Here is a 17,971-nt window from a genome sequence, read left to right on the forward strand (position 1 = left end):
GACGCTCCACAGACTGACGCCATCAGGGCAAGACACGCCAACACATTACGATTCGGGGGGGGGGGGGGCTGAGTTCAGGCACCTCGAGTCAGCTAGACGCTCCACAGACTGACGCACGCCATCAGGGCAAGATGCGCAAACACACTGCGATTCGGGGGGAACTGAGTTCAGGCACCTCGATTTGCATCTTGAGATGTGTCTTGAAGTTGGACAGGAGGGTGAGGAAGATGGACAGTGACAGCTCGAACACCTCGGGGACAGAGGAGACGCCGTTTTTAGACAGCGCTACACACAGGTACTGCTTGATGGCGTTGATGAACATCTCGTTGGTTTTGAAGATGGGCCCAGCGTTCTGCAGGATGGACAGAAGGAGCTGCAGCGAGAGGACCTTGGACCGCAGCTCATGGGATCTGCAGGAAGATGAGGAATCTTAGGTGAATAAAACAATATTCACTCCTCATTCATTATCAAATACTCATGCCAAACTAAACTTAATAAAGAAGAATCAGTTAACTTTTGCCTTACCGGGGCGAACACTGCATAAAAACGAATTAATTGAGTATTTAAATACTTAATTTCCTCACTGACATGGCCAAAGAAAGACACATTAAGAAAATCCAAAAATATAGAGAATTCAAAATAAATGGTTTCTGCTGGTGGCAGACATTAGCTGTACAATAATCCAAAAGTTAGCTTATCGTTCAAGAGAAAAGAATAAAGCTTTCAGAGTCACTACTAAAAGCATTAAAAAATTGTTTTCGGTAATTAAAACAAAACTCAAACAAAATAAAATATAAATATCAAAACACTTCGAAAATTAGAAATGTTATTATAAATGTGAAAAGTTTAAGTTGAACTAAAATCTATTGAAGCTTTATAGAAATACTAAAAAAAGACAAAAGTAATAATAATTACAAAAGCACATAAAACTAAACTAAAACTTAAAACAAAAACTGAAAATCTAAGAATAAAAGCTAAAAAAAATATAATAATAATAGCATATAAATAATAAATAATATTAAAATAACACCGGACTATGGTTTTCAGATGACACAATACAGTTTCATTAAAATATCCAATTTTCATGAATTAAATGATTAAGTATTTAATTAAATATTAATATAGTAATTCTCAAAACTATCCAGCAACAGAATCCAAGGGGACTCTACAGAAACAGCTACCAAACCTGTACTAACTGTACTAATTAACAAAATGAAGCTACATTTTCTGGACGGTTGTCAGGGCACTTGAGGTGTTGTAGGCAGTTGCTAAGTGGCTTCTAAAAGATACTTCAATGAAAGCCCATTTTACTGTCCTCTAGTCCAATCACTTTAAAAACAAGTAATAAAAAAAAGGTTAAAAATGTAACCTCTCCTCAACAAACGGCATGATCTGAGGCATCATTTATGTCCCTAACCTCCAAGTATGCTTGCCTTAGCATGCACCACTAATAAATAAAGTCCAGGACCTGTCCTGATGTAAATCAAGAGTGGTCAACAGGTCTCATTCCATTTGACAAAGAGTGACCAATAGCACTGAAACAAGCTTCCTTCCTCACTGCCCCTGAAGATAAACCAGAATGAATGGCTCTCTTTCTCTTCAAATGACAGGGAGGAGCATCCCTCTTGCCCTCTGACAGCCCTATTCACCCGTTATGGGACGACAGCTGATAAAACCATATAGATAACTCAACTCTGTGCAATACGGACTGATGCCGTCAACACACACACACACACACTAAAACCACAGATCTCAGATAGGATATAACCACATCAAACTCAATTGGATCCAGACCGGGGATGTCATTTTTGGCACAATATTTGGTACAACAAATAAACAGTTCCTTTCGTATACAGTCAGAAGTTTTATTTAGAAAGACAAGCTTACTTCGGATCAGGGGGACTGTCTGAAAGGGGCTTCATGGAGAGCTTGCAGAGTGAACGGAAAACCAAGAATGCATCCTTCTGGAGAATATGGGAAAACTTTGCACCTGGTGCTGAACCAGTGGTAGCTACCGATTCCTGTGGGAGAAATGCTCATGTTAGAATCCTTCAGCAATCAAATTTAACTGCCAGGAAAATGAATCATCATCTATAGCACGTAACATGCATCAACCATAAAAAAGCAACAGGCCATAAAATTGGCGTTATGGTCCATTAAGCATATACAATGGCCCCAAAAAATATTTGGACACTTATGACACTTAAAAAAAACAAAAAAACATGAATACCTTTGTGTTTATTAACAGGATTTCTGCAGAGTTTTTAAAATCCAATAAGACTTTTGTATAAAATTAATACTATATGTTCATACAGAACAAACCCATTCAATCTCAAAACAAATCATGAATCTCAGATTCTTTTACTTTTTTTTTTTTTTTAATTAAACAGGGATAGATTCAGCTGCAAAACAGGGTAACTGCAAGTTTGAAATATTCAAGTTTATATGCAAGTTTAAAATATTTAAGACTCATGTTTTATTCAATATATGCATAATTACTGAAACTGGAAGAGATGCACCGATTGCAATTTTCTTGGCCGATTCCGATTTCCGATTTTTTGTTAGTGTGATCTGCCGATACCGATTTTTGCCGATTCCGATTTTCTTTCTAAGAACTATAATTGACAGCATATACAAACAAAAATCTACTTTTCTTCAACGCAAAGTATTATTTTCATAAAAAAACACAAGTAAAAAGTCAGTAATAAAATAAGAACAAATAAAAAAATGGCAAACAACAGCACAAATAAATGCAATAGAATAAAGAGAGCTATGAAACTAAGTTTTTCAGGTTAAGTAAGTTTTTATTCAGGTAAGAAATACTACAGAAATGAAAGTAATCAAATGTAAAATAACACATCCAGTGTTATTTTACATTTGATTGCATTAATTTCTGTAGTCTTCATGGTAAAAATTAAATACAGATTAATGCTTACCATTAAAGTTATAAAACGTATTCAGTCAAGAGCAGAAAATTATGTGTGTGAGAGAGAAGGGGTCGTCGGAGAGAAGAGAGCGAGAATGCGTGGCAAAACGGATCGGCTCGAAATCGGAAAGAAGTGAGACTGACCGGCCGATCACCGATCCGGGCCGATCATGAGGAAAATCTGCCGATTCCGATCCCTGGCCGATCGATCGGTGCATCTCTAGAAACTGGTCTACGCACTTAAATACCAATACAAGTTAATTAGAGGTCGATCGATATTGGATTTTGCTGATGTGATAATATTGTGTTTAAAGAAAGGCAATAACAAGACTGTAACAATACTAGGAAATATCTATATATTGAATGTCTTAAATAATGTTCTAAGTCTTTCCTTCCTGTGCTGGGGTGACCTAAAGAGAGGATACATAATTTCTAGCTGCTCATTCAAAAAGATGAGGATGAGGAGAACTGCTTTTTTACAAAACATTTCACAAGGAGCAGTTTGTTATTGTAGCAAAACACTTGAGAGAAAGGAGCGCATCACGGTTTGTGACATCGCAAACAAACCCTAAAATTAAATTTAATTAAATCAATGAAGTCAGTCCTGGACAAACAAGCCAGTCAAACCAATTACACGTGTAAACAAGAAGCCATTTGACTTTTTTTCCCCATTCATGGCAGAAGTGGAAACTGGTACCTGAGTGTCAGTGGAGGAGACAGACAGTCTGTCGTCGGGGAGGGACGGAGTGAAGCTCGCAGAGATGGGTGTGCCAGGGATGCCATTGACGTGAACACTTTCGTTGTCGCTGCCCAGCCCTCCCTCCTCTTCCAGCGAGTTTGGAATGCCCTCAGCTGGCTCAGCCTCGCCCTCACGGCTTTCCTTAACATCTGAACACAGAAAAACAGACTTCGGGTCAAATGGGATGTTTAAAGTGTATCGCTACCAACATCAAACTGTCACTAGTCTAGCCATTTAAAACCTTGCTTCCTGATTTGGGACAGTTCACCAAAAAGTGAAAATTCTGTAATCATTTTCTCACCTGTCATTACAATCATGTTATTACAAACCTGTCTGATTTCTGTAGTACACAAAATTAGACATTTTAAAGAATGTATTAGTAGCTTTTCCCCCACAAAAGTAATAATTTTAATAATAATTTAATACAATTATAATTTTAGAAATGCTGTTCTTTTGAACTTTCGAGTCATCAAAGAAACCTGAATAAATTGTTTTCACATTTTATTATAGTTTTCACAAAATTATTAAGCAGCAGAACTGTTTTATAAGCACAGAATCAACATATAATAATGATTTCTGAAGGATCATGTGACACTGAAGACTGGAGTAATGGCTGCTGAAAATTCAGCTTTGCCATCACAGGAATAAATTACATTTTAAAATATATTAAGATAGAAAACTGTAATAATATTTCACAATGTTACAGTTTTTACTGTATTTTTGACCAAATAAATTCAGCCTTGGAAAACACTTCTTTCAAAAACGTCAAAAAAAAATCTTACTGACCCTAAACGTTTGATCAGTAAATACACACAAAAATAGGTGACGCTTAGTTTTTGGGTGAAATGCACAACTGTCTCTTTAAGCAAGATGAATATAACTCACCTCCAGCAACCGTGTTTACAACTTCTTGCAAAATGCTCTGTACGATCTCCTGCGTTTTCTTTTCATAGTTCTGGCTTTCTTCTTCCTCTGTGGCTTCCGTGCCATGCTCTGCCGCACCTAAAAATACAGCCGAGTACGTTTAAGCATCTAATTCTGTCTAGTCAGGCATTCATGGTGCGATAGGAGGATTTTCCCTCCAAGCACGCTCTGTAGTCACATTAAATCCACGTTATCAGTTTCCCAATTTAGCTTTAATACGTGTTATTAAGAGGGAACTCCATTACTGGCTGTAACTTGGTGAGGTTCTGATGGAAAGCTGTGCTATTAAACTTACGTAAGACACTGACACAGTTTTCCAATAGTGACACATCATTAGAATATGTCTTATCTGTTCTGATGTCAAGCCTGAATACACGATTAAACTAATAATGACTAGGAATCAGAGCTTGGTTGTGTCTAGCAGTGTTGGGAGGAGGAGGGTAACCAAATAAAAATAGAGACTCTACCAACCTAAAGGGAGTGTTCACCCAAAAATGAAAATTCAGTCATCATTTACTAACCCTTGTGCCATTTCAAACCAATATGACCTTGGTTAGACTTCAAATCACAAATTAAGATTTGAATCTTCTAAGTTTTGGTTGTCTGGATTTTGAATAGAGAAACAGAAAGCTCACAAGGTATTATTAAAAATATCTTAATTTGTTTTTCAAAGATTAACCAAAGTCTTGAGCACATAGAACTAAACTAAAACTTAAAACAAAAATGACATGAGACTGAGTAAATGATGACAGAAATATCATTTTCTGGTGAACTTTAATGACATATCAGCACCAAAGCTCATGGCAAGAACAAGGTGGAATCAATAAATAAATACAAAACTATATCGTTTAAATTAATAAAAAAAATCTTCAAACTGAAAATTACAATCTATACAAGACTTCCCAAATGTATCTTTTAAAAAGAAAACCTGAAACTCTTTCTGAATACACCCTACATTTTCAGTCACATTTATAACCAAGTGAAGTGAGGCAATAATGAAAAGCATTCTCCTAGAATATTTCACTGGTGTCTAGAGTCATTTAGAGAAATTACCATAATCATTTACATTAACATAGAACCCTAAAACTAAATTAATTTCTGCTTCTCTTTACTTTGCGCAGCAGCAGTAGCCTGGTCTGCCTCGGTCTGCTCATTCTCCGCAGGGCAGAAGTCTGTGCCGTTCTCTGGTTCGGGACTCTCGTACGGTGGGGATCCCTGCTCGACCTTGCTGCCCTGGTGTCCCGGTCCACTGTTAGCCTCCGTGGGCAGGCTTTTGCCGGGGGTGTCGATCTGCCGCTGTCCAGGAGACTCTGGTTCTTGCTGGCTGACTGGAGAATGCTGTCTGTGCCTGTCTCTTTCCATCTGCTTGGCTTCCTGCAGCTGGAACACACATACACACAAAGTCAACTCATTTTAAACATGAATCAGAGTGAGTTTATACACTCATGTTTCCTCCGGGGCAGCCGGGAGCCCAAAGCCAAGCTGATGTCCATCCATTTCTCTGAACGGGAGGCAAATGATTACATTTAGGAATACAGACGGTTCTCGTCTTTTAAAACAAAAAGAAACACAAGACCAGGATCTTATAGCATCTTACTGTATGTGAAGACAATGTCTGTGTTCATAGAGACAGATGGTGGTTTGACTACATGCACCTGGAATGACAATCTGGACTACGCACATGCTTACACTGGTGTTTTAAAGGGGTCATATGATACTATTTTAAAGATCATTATTTGGTGTATTTGGTGTAACAGAATATGTTGACATGCTTTAATGTTCAAAAAACACATTCTTTTTCAAATACTGTACATTATTGTAGTTTCTCTATGCCCCGCCTCTCTCAAACGCGTAGTTTTCTACAAAGCCCCTCCTTCCGACAAGCACAGTCTGCTCTGATTGGCCAGCTGAACCAGTGCATTGTGATTGGCCGAACACAACAAGCACGCGTCGGAAATGTAACGCCCCTTACCATAATCGCGAGCTTCATCTTTCAAAATAAATGTAAAGACAGTCTGGGTTGTGCTGTTCTGTTGTAAATAAATCTTAAAATCTTAACATCTACTTTCGGAAGGCCAAATAAAGTGCTTTTGCTTTTGCACAGAAACACACAGTGTCTCCCTGACATGGCTGCATCAACAACACTACTGCGGTTCCTGAAACCACGCCTTCTTTCTTTGTATGAACATTTTGGCGGCATTACGCAAATATTTCCACATAGTGACGTAGAGATGTGGGGGCGTGTTTTGAATGAGGCGTTTTAGCCCGGTCTGGATCAGCCTTCTCTTTTAGATAGAATAAATTCTTTTGTGGGAGACTTTGAGCTTTGTAACTTTTTTATACATGCACAAATAGCCACATAACACACTAAAGAAAAGGAAAAATAGAAATCGCGTCATATGACCCCTTTAAAGCAGGATAAGTGTATGACTCTTAAAGGGCCAGTTCACTCGAAAATGAACATTCTGTCGTTATTTACTTACTCTCATGTAGTTTTGAACATGTAGGACATTCTTTCTTCAGTGGAACACAAAAGAAGATATTGCATACACAATGAAAGTCAATGGTATACAAAAAAACTTTGGACTCTTGATTTTCACTGTCTTTTGTGTTTCGCAGAAGGATCAAGTAGCATCTTCAAATTCTCCATAGGCGCTATGGCACTAAAATTAATTGCAGGGGGAATCAATCTGCCATCAGTGATGGTGAGCATGCCACATTATGCAATCCTGATTAAAAAAATTATTTTATCATCTGCATATTTTGTCTCAGAAACAAATACCATGTCAAAAAACAAACAAACACACACACAGGGTCCAAATGGCCCAAGTATGACAACTGAATCTGAGCTGGTAGCTTATACAAACTGAACATGTACAGACATCAATAAGACTGGGTCAAAAACAACATTTTGGCTTTGGTACAATACCAGCTCCTACCCTGGTATCCATAGTGAATCAAAAGACCTTGGGCTTAGCAACTGATAAAATGAAAATGGGGCTGTAAATAAGTAAGTAAATAAATAGTTTGATACAATACCAGCATCTGATACCTAGTAAATAGAAACTAGAAAATAAATAGAAAAAAAAATTATAAATCAATATCTTATATAAAATATAAAATTAAACTAGGTCTGTTAATAGATTCAATAATTCAATGTAAATAATTTGTAATTAACATAGTATATATGCATTATAAGTTATATTTGTAAATAAAATAAAATAAACAAACTAATTCAAATCTCAAGATAGAGTGATTAACCTAACCCTAACCCTAACCTGGTCTGTGTTGGCTCAAACTAACACATCTTCAATATTGGACAGCTGATTAGTTATGCATGATGTGTCTGGCGGTGTCAGAATAAGTCACGCTCCGTCCAGACTACTAAAACTGCGTGACAGTGTGTTTAGCTGTGCCAAAACCGCAAGCCCCACTTTCAAAGTGGCATCCTTTTGATCATTGCAGCGACTGTGAAACATCTAAACTGCACCTCACTGTCCTCATCCACATGCAGCTATCTAAACCACAAAGATACAGACACGTCGCATTTGCTCCTGGTATCAACATCCATCTCGGATGATACGAAACCAAATGACAACACTAAATACGACTGTAAACAAGGTCCAAAATAATTCTTGATCCGATCACTCAGTGCAAAATGTGTCCTGAACAACACTAATCATGTGACACACTATCATCTGAAGTTAATCGACTAAAATAATTGTGCAACAATTCTGCTCAAAACATTGTTTATGGCGTGATCAAAGTGTATTTCAGAAAAACAATGAATTTTTTTTCTATACTTCCTTTCTTGATATTGAATATTCAAAATATACTAGCAATGATTTTGTAGTATATAAAATTAAGCACCGTTGTGAATATCACCTTTAATACACATAATGTGTCAGTCCATCAAAACTCTGATCCAATGTTTCCTTGCCATTATTACTGAAAATATTAGTGGAATTTTCCATGGAGCATTAATATTTATTAGTGCTGTCAAACGATTAATCGCGATTAATCGCATCCAAAATAAAAGTATATAGAAATATATGTATGTGTACTGTGTATATTTATTATGTATATATAAATACACACACATACAGAAAATATTTACATGTATATACATTTATATATTTATATTCTTATATTTTATATTATATATATATATATATATATTTAATATATAAACATAACATATTTTTCTTAAATATATACATGCATGTGTTTGTATTTATATATACATTAATGTATATACTGTGTATATACATTAAATATACACAGTATACACACATATATTATGTAAACAAACTTTTGTTTTGGATGCGATTAATCGCGATTAATCATTTGACAGCACTAATATTTATGTATTAAAATGTCTATTTTAAAATATTTTGTGCACAAATATTGTGGTTTATTAAAAAAAAAAGTGCATATTATTAAAAATATTTTTTTTATGCAGTGAAAAAAATTGAGAAAACCTTGATTATTTTAAATAGATTTGAATATTTACTGTACATTACATTCACATACAGGCACATTCTGAAAATACAACAAATGTTTGATTAAAATGTTGGTTGCGCTGTTCAACTTGAAGTATTTTTTTAAGAAATTAATACTTTTATTCAGAAAAGATGCATTAAATTGATCAAAAGTGACATTACAGACATTTAAAATGCTGTTCTTTTGAATCTTTTCAGGAAGAAATCCTGAAACAATTACGATTTTCACAAAAATATTAAGTGGCACAACTGTTTTCAACATTGACAATAATAAAAATAAAAAGTTGTAAAAATAACAATAAAATGTATTATTATTATTACATTTATTAAAATATTAAAAAAAAATTTATTTGTATTTTTGATCTAATAAATGTAGCCTTGTTAAAAAAATCTTACTGATCCCAAACATTTGAATGGTAGTACTCTTGTCAAAAGTCTAAACAATATTCAAATAATTTCTAGGAAAAAATTGCCCAGTCCCATAGAGTAACATATGTAGTCATTAATTAAAGACTCTTTTCTCACAATCCAAACACGTTTGTCACAGGACAATTACTACCAGCTGTCAACAGCAACTTACGACCAAATCACCTGAGACGGATGTTACTACCAGGTGTAAACGTGGCCTTACAAACAAGAGAACTGCTGTAATCACACTCTTCCACAACAAATAAACATGGTAAGACAGATGAAAGGAACTCATTTGACATGGAGGGGATGACAGCAGGCAGAAAACGAACGCAATGAAGCCAAGGCAAGCAGACTTGAGCGAGACGTCTGAGAGAGAATCGGAGAGAGACAGAGTGTGAGAGTGACGGATGAAACTGATGTACACAAACCAGAGAAAACATCAGATCAAGCAAATTTCAAGGCAGTCCCGTCACTCTTTACCTGACGATCTCGCTTTCTTGATGCCAAAGACCAACTGATCTTGTGATTTGTAAGCTATATTTTGAGGGGGGAAGGAGGAGGAGGAGGAAGAGGCATCAACCAAAAAGAAAGAAGAAATGTTAGATCAAGGTGCCATTTCTCCATATTACCACAGGAGAAGTGTCAAATGCACTCACTGCTTGTTTCTCCATGCGGGCGAATATCACATTCAGCATCTGCGTGAGGGTGGCTTTGGCCGTGGTCTGGTTGATGAGGTTCTTACTGGCCAGATAGATGTTGTAGCACGTTCTTACAGCCTGCAGAACCGTACCTTCATGGATCTCTATGTGCTGCGAGGTCACGGCTGTAAGCAAGGCCTGTCGGGGGCCGGAGTGAAAAGAAACAAACACAAATGTCACCGCTGAGGAAGTTAAGCCATGAGTGTAGCAATAAACCCTAGGAAAGTATTCGGACAATATGGGGAGCGTTATTATTTATTACTTTAGCTGCAGGAATCTTGGTAAAGTTCAAACAGATTAGGCTCGACATGCGGCCGTATAGAGGAGTTCAGCAGCTTTCAGGCGCCGTGGGTGTCCTGCTACTTCGCATTCCACAATGAGATTTGTAAAACAATAGCTTAGGCAAATGGAAATGGAAATCTGAGCACTACAGGTTAGGGCAGTTCTACATGAACCTATTGAAAATTCAAAAAAGACATGCTCCAAAAAAAAAATAAAAAAATTATATATACCGTATTGTCCCGAATATAAAACAATATTTTTTTCTTGGAAATACATCTGAAAAAACGCGGTCGTCTTATATTCAGGGTCTAGACTTTGACATGTCAATAATACACCCACAACACTAGGTGGCGCCAAATACGCAAAAACGAGTGTGCCATGAAATACGTAATGTAATGCGTGTTGTAAAGATCGCGAGTAAAAACAAAAGAAAAAGAAAACCTTACAGCTGCACGAGTCGTGACTGTCACGTTACCCTGATGGGACCAAACTCCCTTTGTGATTTAAAACGTAAGACAGTACCCAGATTTGAAGACTACAGTAAGATTTAACTTCTACTGTTAATAAGATATTGGTAGGCTACTATTAGATGGATAGCCTAAATGTCCTAATTCAGATGGGCTACCAGTTTTTTTTATTTTTTTTTATGGTATATCAAAAAGTGCATATTTTTTAAATGTGATTGTTGGTACATTTGACCAGTTTTTACCATACTTTCAAAACAAAAATTAAAATAAGAAAAATATGCAATATGAAAAAAAGACTAAATGTGTTTTACTGAGAAAAAAACAAGATTTGGTTTTTAAAATTTTTAAAAACAAAAGGTACATCTGGAAAAAGGGGGGGTCGTCTTATATTCGGGCCAATACGGTATATAAGGTATATAATGGCAGAACAGTTCAGGGCTATTCATACAAAGTCAATGAAGGTCTGTAATGTTCTATTGTGGCAAACGTATTTTTTTCCCCCCCTTCTTAGACTTTGGGCACATTCATCTACTTTTACCACAATTGAAGAATAAGGAAAATGTCCTTTAAATATAGAGAAATGTATTACTGAAATGAAGAGTGAAACTGAAGAAGCAGTTGTGCTTCTTTTGAGAACACAGTGCTATTCCTACGAAGTGTGGAATAAAGTTTCTGTACTTCGTGTTGTTACAAGTTTTTGAAACTGCACGTACAGTCAGTGTGCACTTGAGTTCCACAGAAATGCCCGGTCCCACTTTATATTAAGTGGCCTTAAACACTATGTACTTACATAAAAAAATCAGTACAATGTACTTATTGTGTTCATATTGTATTGCACAACACATTTGCTGCTATTGAGGTGGGATACGGGTAAGGTTAGGGACAGGTTTGGTGGTAAGGGTAGGATTAAGGGTGGGTTAATACTTATTTCATTCAAATCCTGATTCCTGATTTATTTCATGATGCAGAAAAATAGACTATGATAGCGAGACTGTCGTATTTGTGGTGTTCTCATTTATATCTCGACTCGTGTCACTTTTCTTACAAATGTTGCTTACCAGAAGCTACTCTGTATCTTACCCATGATACTCTGCAAAAGTTCATGATGCCTATCCACAGCAGTGTATAAAAACTGATATATTTTGTTTATCGAGATGAAATTGTCATACTTTATTTTGGGGGGAAAATCCAAAGGTTACCTGTGAACCTTAATGTAGTGTGAACCATTTATTCATGAATTATAAACGTTAGTAACCTGTGAAAGTGCACTTTAAAGTAAAGTGAACACCTGTGAACCATTTATTAATGAGTTATAAACGTTAGTAAGCTGTGAAAGTGAACCTTACTGGGTAACACTTTGTAAGTATTGTCACGGGAGGAGCATCACGACAGACACAGTGGGTGTGGCGTCAGGCCTCGGAGAGGCGTTTATTTCCAAATAATACATAACAGTGTCCAGATAAGGGAATAAAGTGTCCAAAATAAACAGGGGATCTGGTGTCCTCGTCGTGCTGCCGGGTTAGTGAAGGTGGGGCAGTGTTCCAGGAAGACAACTGAAAACTAAAATAGACTAAAATAAAATAATTAAATCAATTACATTTTGATTTGTTTTGTAATATTGAATTAGTAGTTTAAACAAACATAATCATTCCTCATTAAAAATTGCAACTGCATTTAAATAAATAAACAGAATTTCCATTTAGGAGCTGAAAGACATTTCTGCCAGTTTTGACAAAAAAAAAAACATTTTAAGAATTTGAAAATCCCTTTATGTCATAATAAATTTGAATTTAATAATAATTATATAGGTTTTAAATAATAATAATAATAAAGTAATAAAATAAATAATAATAATACAATTATTATTAAATTATGATGACAGAAAGGAATTTTCCAATTATTAAGACAATTTCTGCAGAAACTGACAGAAATACGTCATACTATTATTATTATTTTTTTTTTTACAATGTCATTAATGATCATTATTTAAGTAGAGATATACTTCTGATAGCCTATACCTTCTAGTACTTTAATATTGCAATACTGATGATCCTGTATGAACATCACCCAAATATCCTACAGCCAACATTGTTCCCTGAGCATTTCTGAATGCAAAAAACAAAACACGCATTACTTGCTCCACATGCTTATAAGCAATCTCACATAAAAATATTTGACCTTTATAATTTGCAACTGGATGCCTTCATCCGTCTGCGGTCCTTGGAAACAGCCACATACAGTCTCGATGATCCTGTCGATGAGTTTTTTTCCGGGGGTGGTGTTGTCTGGAGCGCTGCCCGTCAGGTGACCATATGCTATGAGTTTCTGAAAAATCATGAACACAGTGCATGAGATGAAACATCCTCTTAAGAAGGATCCTGACATCAGCGTGTTGCAGGGCACTGACCTGTAAACAGTCTAGAGAGGTGATGACGATGCGCGGACATTTGGACTGACAGGCCAACTCAAACGGCAGGAAGTACTTATCTGCTTCAATGAAGTTGGTGTTGGATTTGATTGGCGGCAAAGTACTGGACTTGTTGTCCCCAGCCGGTGGGCTACAAAACAAAACAAAGACGTCAATCAGTCTAACTGAATAGGAGCTGACAATCATTTTAACATTTTTTTAATAACTTCCAACACAATACAAAACAATAACATACACACACTGCCTGATATACAACAAAAGAGAATACAAAAACAACATTATACATAAGATGACAAGCAGAGCATAATATCACAGTTAGGCTTGCCGCGATAGACGGTGCTGACGGTGATACCGGTGTTAAGCCGCAACACTGGTTGTGTCACTTGCCCACCGCGGCACCGACCCCCACCGTCGTTTTGATTTTTTATAGTAATAAAAATCATTTAGTTCAGTAAAAGAACAGACACTACAATTAAAAACTGAACGCGGCTGCTCAATGCAGCGTGCCGAACGACAGTCGCATCACAGATCAGATTTAATTTCTCCAGTGAGGAGAGTGAGTCCAGCTGACTGACAAGAAGAGTGAGGTGAGACAGACAAGACGATTTTTGTGCTGCCTACCTCCCAGAGACACCCCAGACACAGCCGCTTCCTCTCTTATCATCTGAGCAAATGGCTCTATTGCTATTGCAAAAAGCAATGGAGAGAGGGGGCAGCCCTGTCTGGTACCCCGAAATAAAGGAAAATTGTCAGATCTGTGACCATTAGTAATGACCGCAGCAAGAGGGTCCGTATAGAGTATTCGCACCCACTTTATAAAGTATTCTCCAAGGCCAAATTTTCCTAAGGTGTAAAATAAATAAGGCCACTCAACAGAATCAAAAGCTTTCTCTGCATCTAGAGACAAAATAAGAGAATTAAAACTCAAATTATGGGAAAGCTCAATAATATTTAGTAGCCGCCTAACATTGTGAGCGGAACTTCTGCCTTTAATAAACCCTGTCTGGTCTTCGTTAATAATAAATGGTAGAACCTTCTCCAATCTTAGTGCTAAAATTTTAGATAATTTTAAATCAGAGTTTAACAATGCAATGGGCCTATAGGAACTGCAATTTTCTGGGTCCTTGCCTTTTTTTAATATAAGAGAAATATTTGCTTCACGAAGTGAAGAGGGTAGACTATCGGTCATAAATGAGTGATTAAGCATGGCTAAGAGAGGGTCTAACAGTACGTGCTCAAATCATTTTAACATTTTAATTAAATTAAGTACACAGCATGCTGTTTAATCAAATATATTGCAATTAATCATGTATCAATGTAGCATAAAAAAGCCCCCAAGTTGAAATAATTGAAGACATTACTCTTATAGATTACATTACAGCAAAACATTGTAACATTTTTTAAATACGCAAAACCCTCTAGTTCTGCCAGTGTGAGAAAGCCTTTGAATCTTTTTATATATCCATACGGCAATGGATGTGACCTAGACTGCAAACTCTCGCTTTATATCCAGTCACTGTATCAGCTCGAGATGAGCAATGGATCTGGAGAGGTGCCAGGCCAAGCTGGGACTGCTGTGCGTTAGCTAGGACGAGCTTTACGATTTCCTTCAGCAAGACGAGTTGATGAGTGCAGTGGGACAGGGGGAAGAGGTTGGGGGGAGATAAAAAGAATGAAGTTGAGTGGAGAGAGAGAATATGCGCGTCTTTTTTGCTGTAGCTGAGTAGGTATACTCTCTAAGCGCTGTTTCGTTATGCTTTCAGTTTCGTTTGCCCTTTGATGTTTCTCATATGCAACAGAAATTGAAGCGCTTATGAGTTGACCAACACGGTGGTCGCACCAGTGACCTGGAGCCCTGCATATAAAGTTCATAAGTGCAGCGCTGCTTTGTTTACTGCGTTGACCAAGAAAACACTTAAAAGTGCTACCGTCAGACCTGGAGATCGGCTGAATAGATTTGCAAACGGTAAAACTCAACTGTTTAACTCTAGGGGAGTATTTTATTATTTTCAAAAATAGTGGAGTGTTCCTTTAAAGACCAGGGTCAGGGTGGTCCAGGGTCCAGGGTCACATATGGTAAACAATGAAAATATTAACATGTTTTTTTTAAGAATATCATTATTCATTTATTACAAATCTCTGTTGTGTTCATTTTGAATTGTAAAAATGACTCACGATTCAGTGAAGCAGTCAGCTGTGAACTTGGGAACAGCTTTGAGTCTGATTCAAACAACTTACAAACACAAAGCTGTTTTGTGAATCTGACTCATTAAAAAGCACTCTTTTTAATGAGTCAGATTCACAAAACAGCTTTGTGTTTGTAAGTTGTTTGAATCAGACTCTGCTATTAGCCAGAGTACAAATAGCACCGTAAGCATCGTGCAACAACGAGACATCTGGGGAAGCGAGAAGCAGCTAGTGCCATTTTAAAAGATTCAATACAAGTTAAGATCTATCGAGAGCATTTGTGGCTACCCAGAAAATATTTTCAAATGTGCTTTTATTTGTAAAAACCGTAATGTATTTACAAAGGAAGACTGAGGCAAGAGAAAAAAGCTGCATTTTCCAGCTCGTACTTGTGTGTTTCATCTATATTTTACCTGGCTTTGCATGGTTATGAGTTGTAATTTGTATAGCTTTGCTCATATGTTAACATATATAAGTCTATTAGTGTGTATTGTAATTTTTATTTCCACTAAGTGCATTTCTATCCACGTTTTCAACAAACTGAAAATTTCAGTGTGGCTCAATAAATTTTTTTTTCCTGTGGTTATCGATATTATACCACATATGCAGTTGATAAAGATTAAACCCAGAACATTCCTGATATATATCATGAAAGTACGAAAGCACAAAATTTACATTTTCTAAATCTTAAACGTCCAAAAAATAAATTTAATTAAAAATGCTGAATGTCGATGAGACATTGTATAAATTGAATAGACATCTCAGCAACAAATGTGTGCATTTGCAAGCAAAAGCTTGGGGTCAGGTTTTTATTTTTTTATAAATTAATTTTTTTTAATTGAGCAAGGACACATTAAACTGTTCAAAAGTAAAGACATTAAAATGATATAGGCCTACTTTTATACATGATTTTCTTTCTATTCATCAAAAAATGCATGTAAATTAATACCTATTAATTATTAGAACATTTTCAATATTAAGATATTTGAATATTAATTCAAATATGAATAATAATATAATTATAACTATTATAGTGTGTGTGTGTGTGTGTGTGTGTAAAATGATTTTATTCTAGTATATATTATAATATAAACTCATATTTTGAGTTAGCAAATTCAATGTGAAAAACACCAAAAAATACAAACTACTAAAACAAACACCCATTATGACCAGAGCAGTCTAATTCATGAATACATGACTCTTAATGACCTGTCTTAACAGTTAAAAAAATTTATTCATAATGTTTTTTTAATGAAAAAGTAAGACAAAGAGAAAAGACAAATGATTTGAATCAGTCTAACAAATCACTTGCTGAATCCGTCAGGTCGGTTTACTGAACTAACATTTGAAACATTATGTGTCTATGACAATGTGTAGCTTAAAGATTCAGATTCACGAAGAGTGTTGCTGTGATAAATGGTGTTTTAATTAAAAACTGATACTAAAAATAGAACTATTGTTTGGAAGGAGTGCACCTTCACTTCACAACAGAAATCTGTAAGCAACAAAGAGAAGAAACACCAAAAGACACGGATATGGAAGTGAAAGCGAGACAGATGGGGTGAAACAGGTGAGCTGTGAGTTAATGGATGGAGAGGGTGAATGAATGCTGTTCCTAGGAGGCGTCTGAGATGAAGGGCTGAGGGAGGTGAGGCAGGACCTCAGAACGGGCTGCAGAAAGCCATGAGCACAGTACGTCTCATTCCTGTGTCCTAGTCACACAGCAAGGTCTCCGAGCACATTAACAACACTGGCACTGAACACACACTCACAAATCACAATGAGGGCAGGGCAGCAGCCAAAACACAAAGAGGCCGCGTGTGGTTACTCTCTGGAAAATGTCAGCGCTGCATTACAAGCATTGAACCTGACAACAATAAAGGGGGATTTTGAAATACATGTTCAATATCTCGACAGCTGAGGTGTGGCATAAGATATCGACTTACCTTAAATTCTCAGATTCCTCCTTGATTTCCTCTGTAAAAGAAAAAGAAATAGTCACATGAGTGTGGTAAATACAAACTAAACAAATACACTACCCTATTGGGAATAATGTGGTTGAATTAAAGCCAGCTACAGACTTAATCAGATGTTTGTCTGATTAATCAGACTTAATCAGACTAGTTTACCATCTACTGCCAGGGAAACACAAGAGTTCAAGGAGAGCTTTTAAGATATAATATAGCATAATGCAAAATCAGTTTTCCTAAACATAATAATAAAATAAAAATATTAGACAAAAACAATATTAGAATATTTTATACAGTTGCATTTAATTTTTTTTTTTAATAATTGTATATATTTTTCTCAAAATGTTATAATGTAGTAGTTTTAGGACAGACATTCCTTTAATTTAAATATACATTATTATATTCTTTTATGATTATAATATATTATATATAATTTA

At 36.1% G+C, this 17,971-nt stretch overlaps 1 protein-coding gene across 4 annotated transcripts in view; it reads right to left on the minus strand.

Moving 5' to 3' along the window:
- LOC107758297 (brefeldin A-inhibited guanine nucleotide-exchange protein 1-like) overlaps positions 1 to 17,971 on the minus strand; it is a 74,739-nt gene that overhangs the window by 26,230 nt on the left and 30,538 nt on the right. For 2 of the 4 annotated variants that reach the window (XM_016576004.1, XM_016576003.1), the window contains exons 2-11: positions 17,511 to 17,541; positions 13,357 to 13,507; positions 13,128 to 13,274; positions 10,159 to 10,338; positions 9,983 to 10,036; positions 5,702 to 5,969; positions 4,551 to 4,667; positions 3,624 to 3,814; positions 1,888 to 2,021; positions 176 to 410 (exon numbers count right to left, since the gene is read on the minus strand). In XM_016576004.1, the coding sequence (XP_016431490.1) occupies positions 176 to 410; positions 1,888 to 2,021; positions 3,624 to 3,814; positions 4,551 to 4,667; positions 5,702 to 5,969; positions 9,983 to 10,036; positions 10,159 to 10,338; positions 13,128 to 13,274; positions 13,357 to 13,507; positions 17,511 to 17,541 (1,508 nt within the window). The remainder of the gene's footprint in view (positions 1 to 175; positions 411 to 1,887; positions 2,022 to 3,623; positions 3,815 to 4,550; positions 4,668 to 5,701; positions 5,970 to 9,982; positions 10,037 to 10,158; positions 10,339 to 13,127; positions 13,275 to 13,356; positions 13,508 to 17,510; positions 17,542 to 17,971) is intronic. The other 2 variants (XM_016576006.1, XM_016576005.1) reach the window with 1 other exon arrangement.

The sequence above is a fragment of the Sinocyclocheilus rhinocerous genome, unplaced genomic scaffold (assembly GCF_001515625.1).
Source record: "Sinocyclocheilus rhinocerous isolate Xijiao unplaced genomic scaffold, SAMN03320098_v1.1 scaffold142, whole genome shotgun sequence".
Taxonomy (NCBI): Eukaryota; Metazoa; Chordata; class Actinopteri; order Cypriniformes; family Cyprinidae; genus Sinocyclocheilus; species Sinocyclocheilus rhinocerous.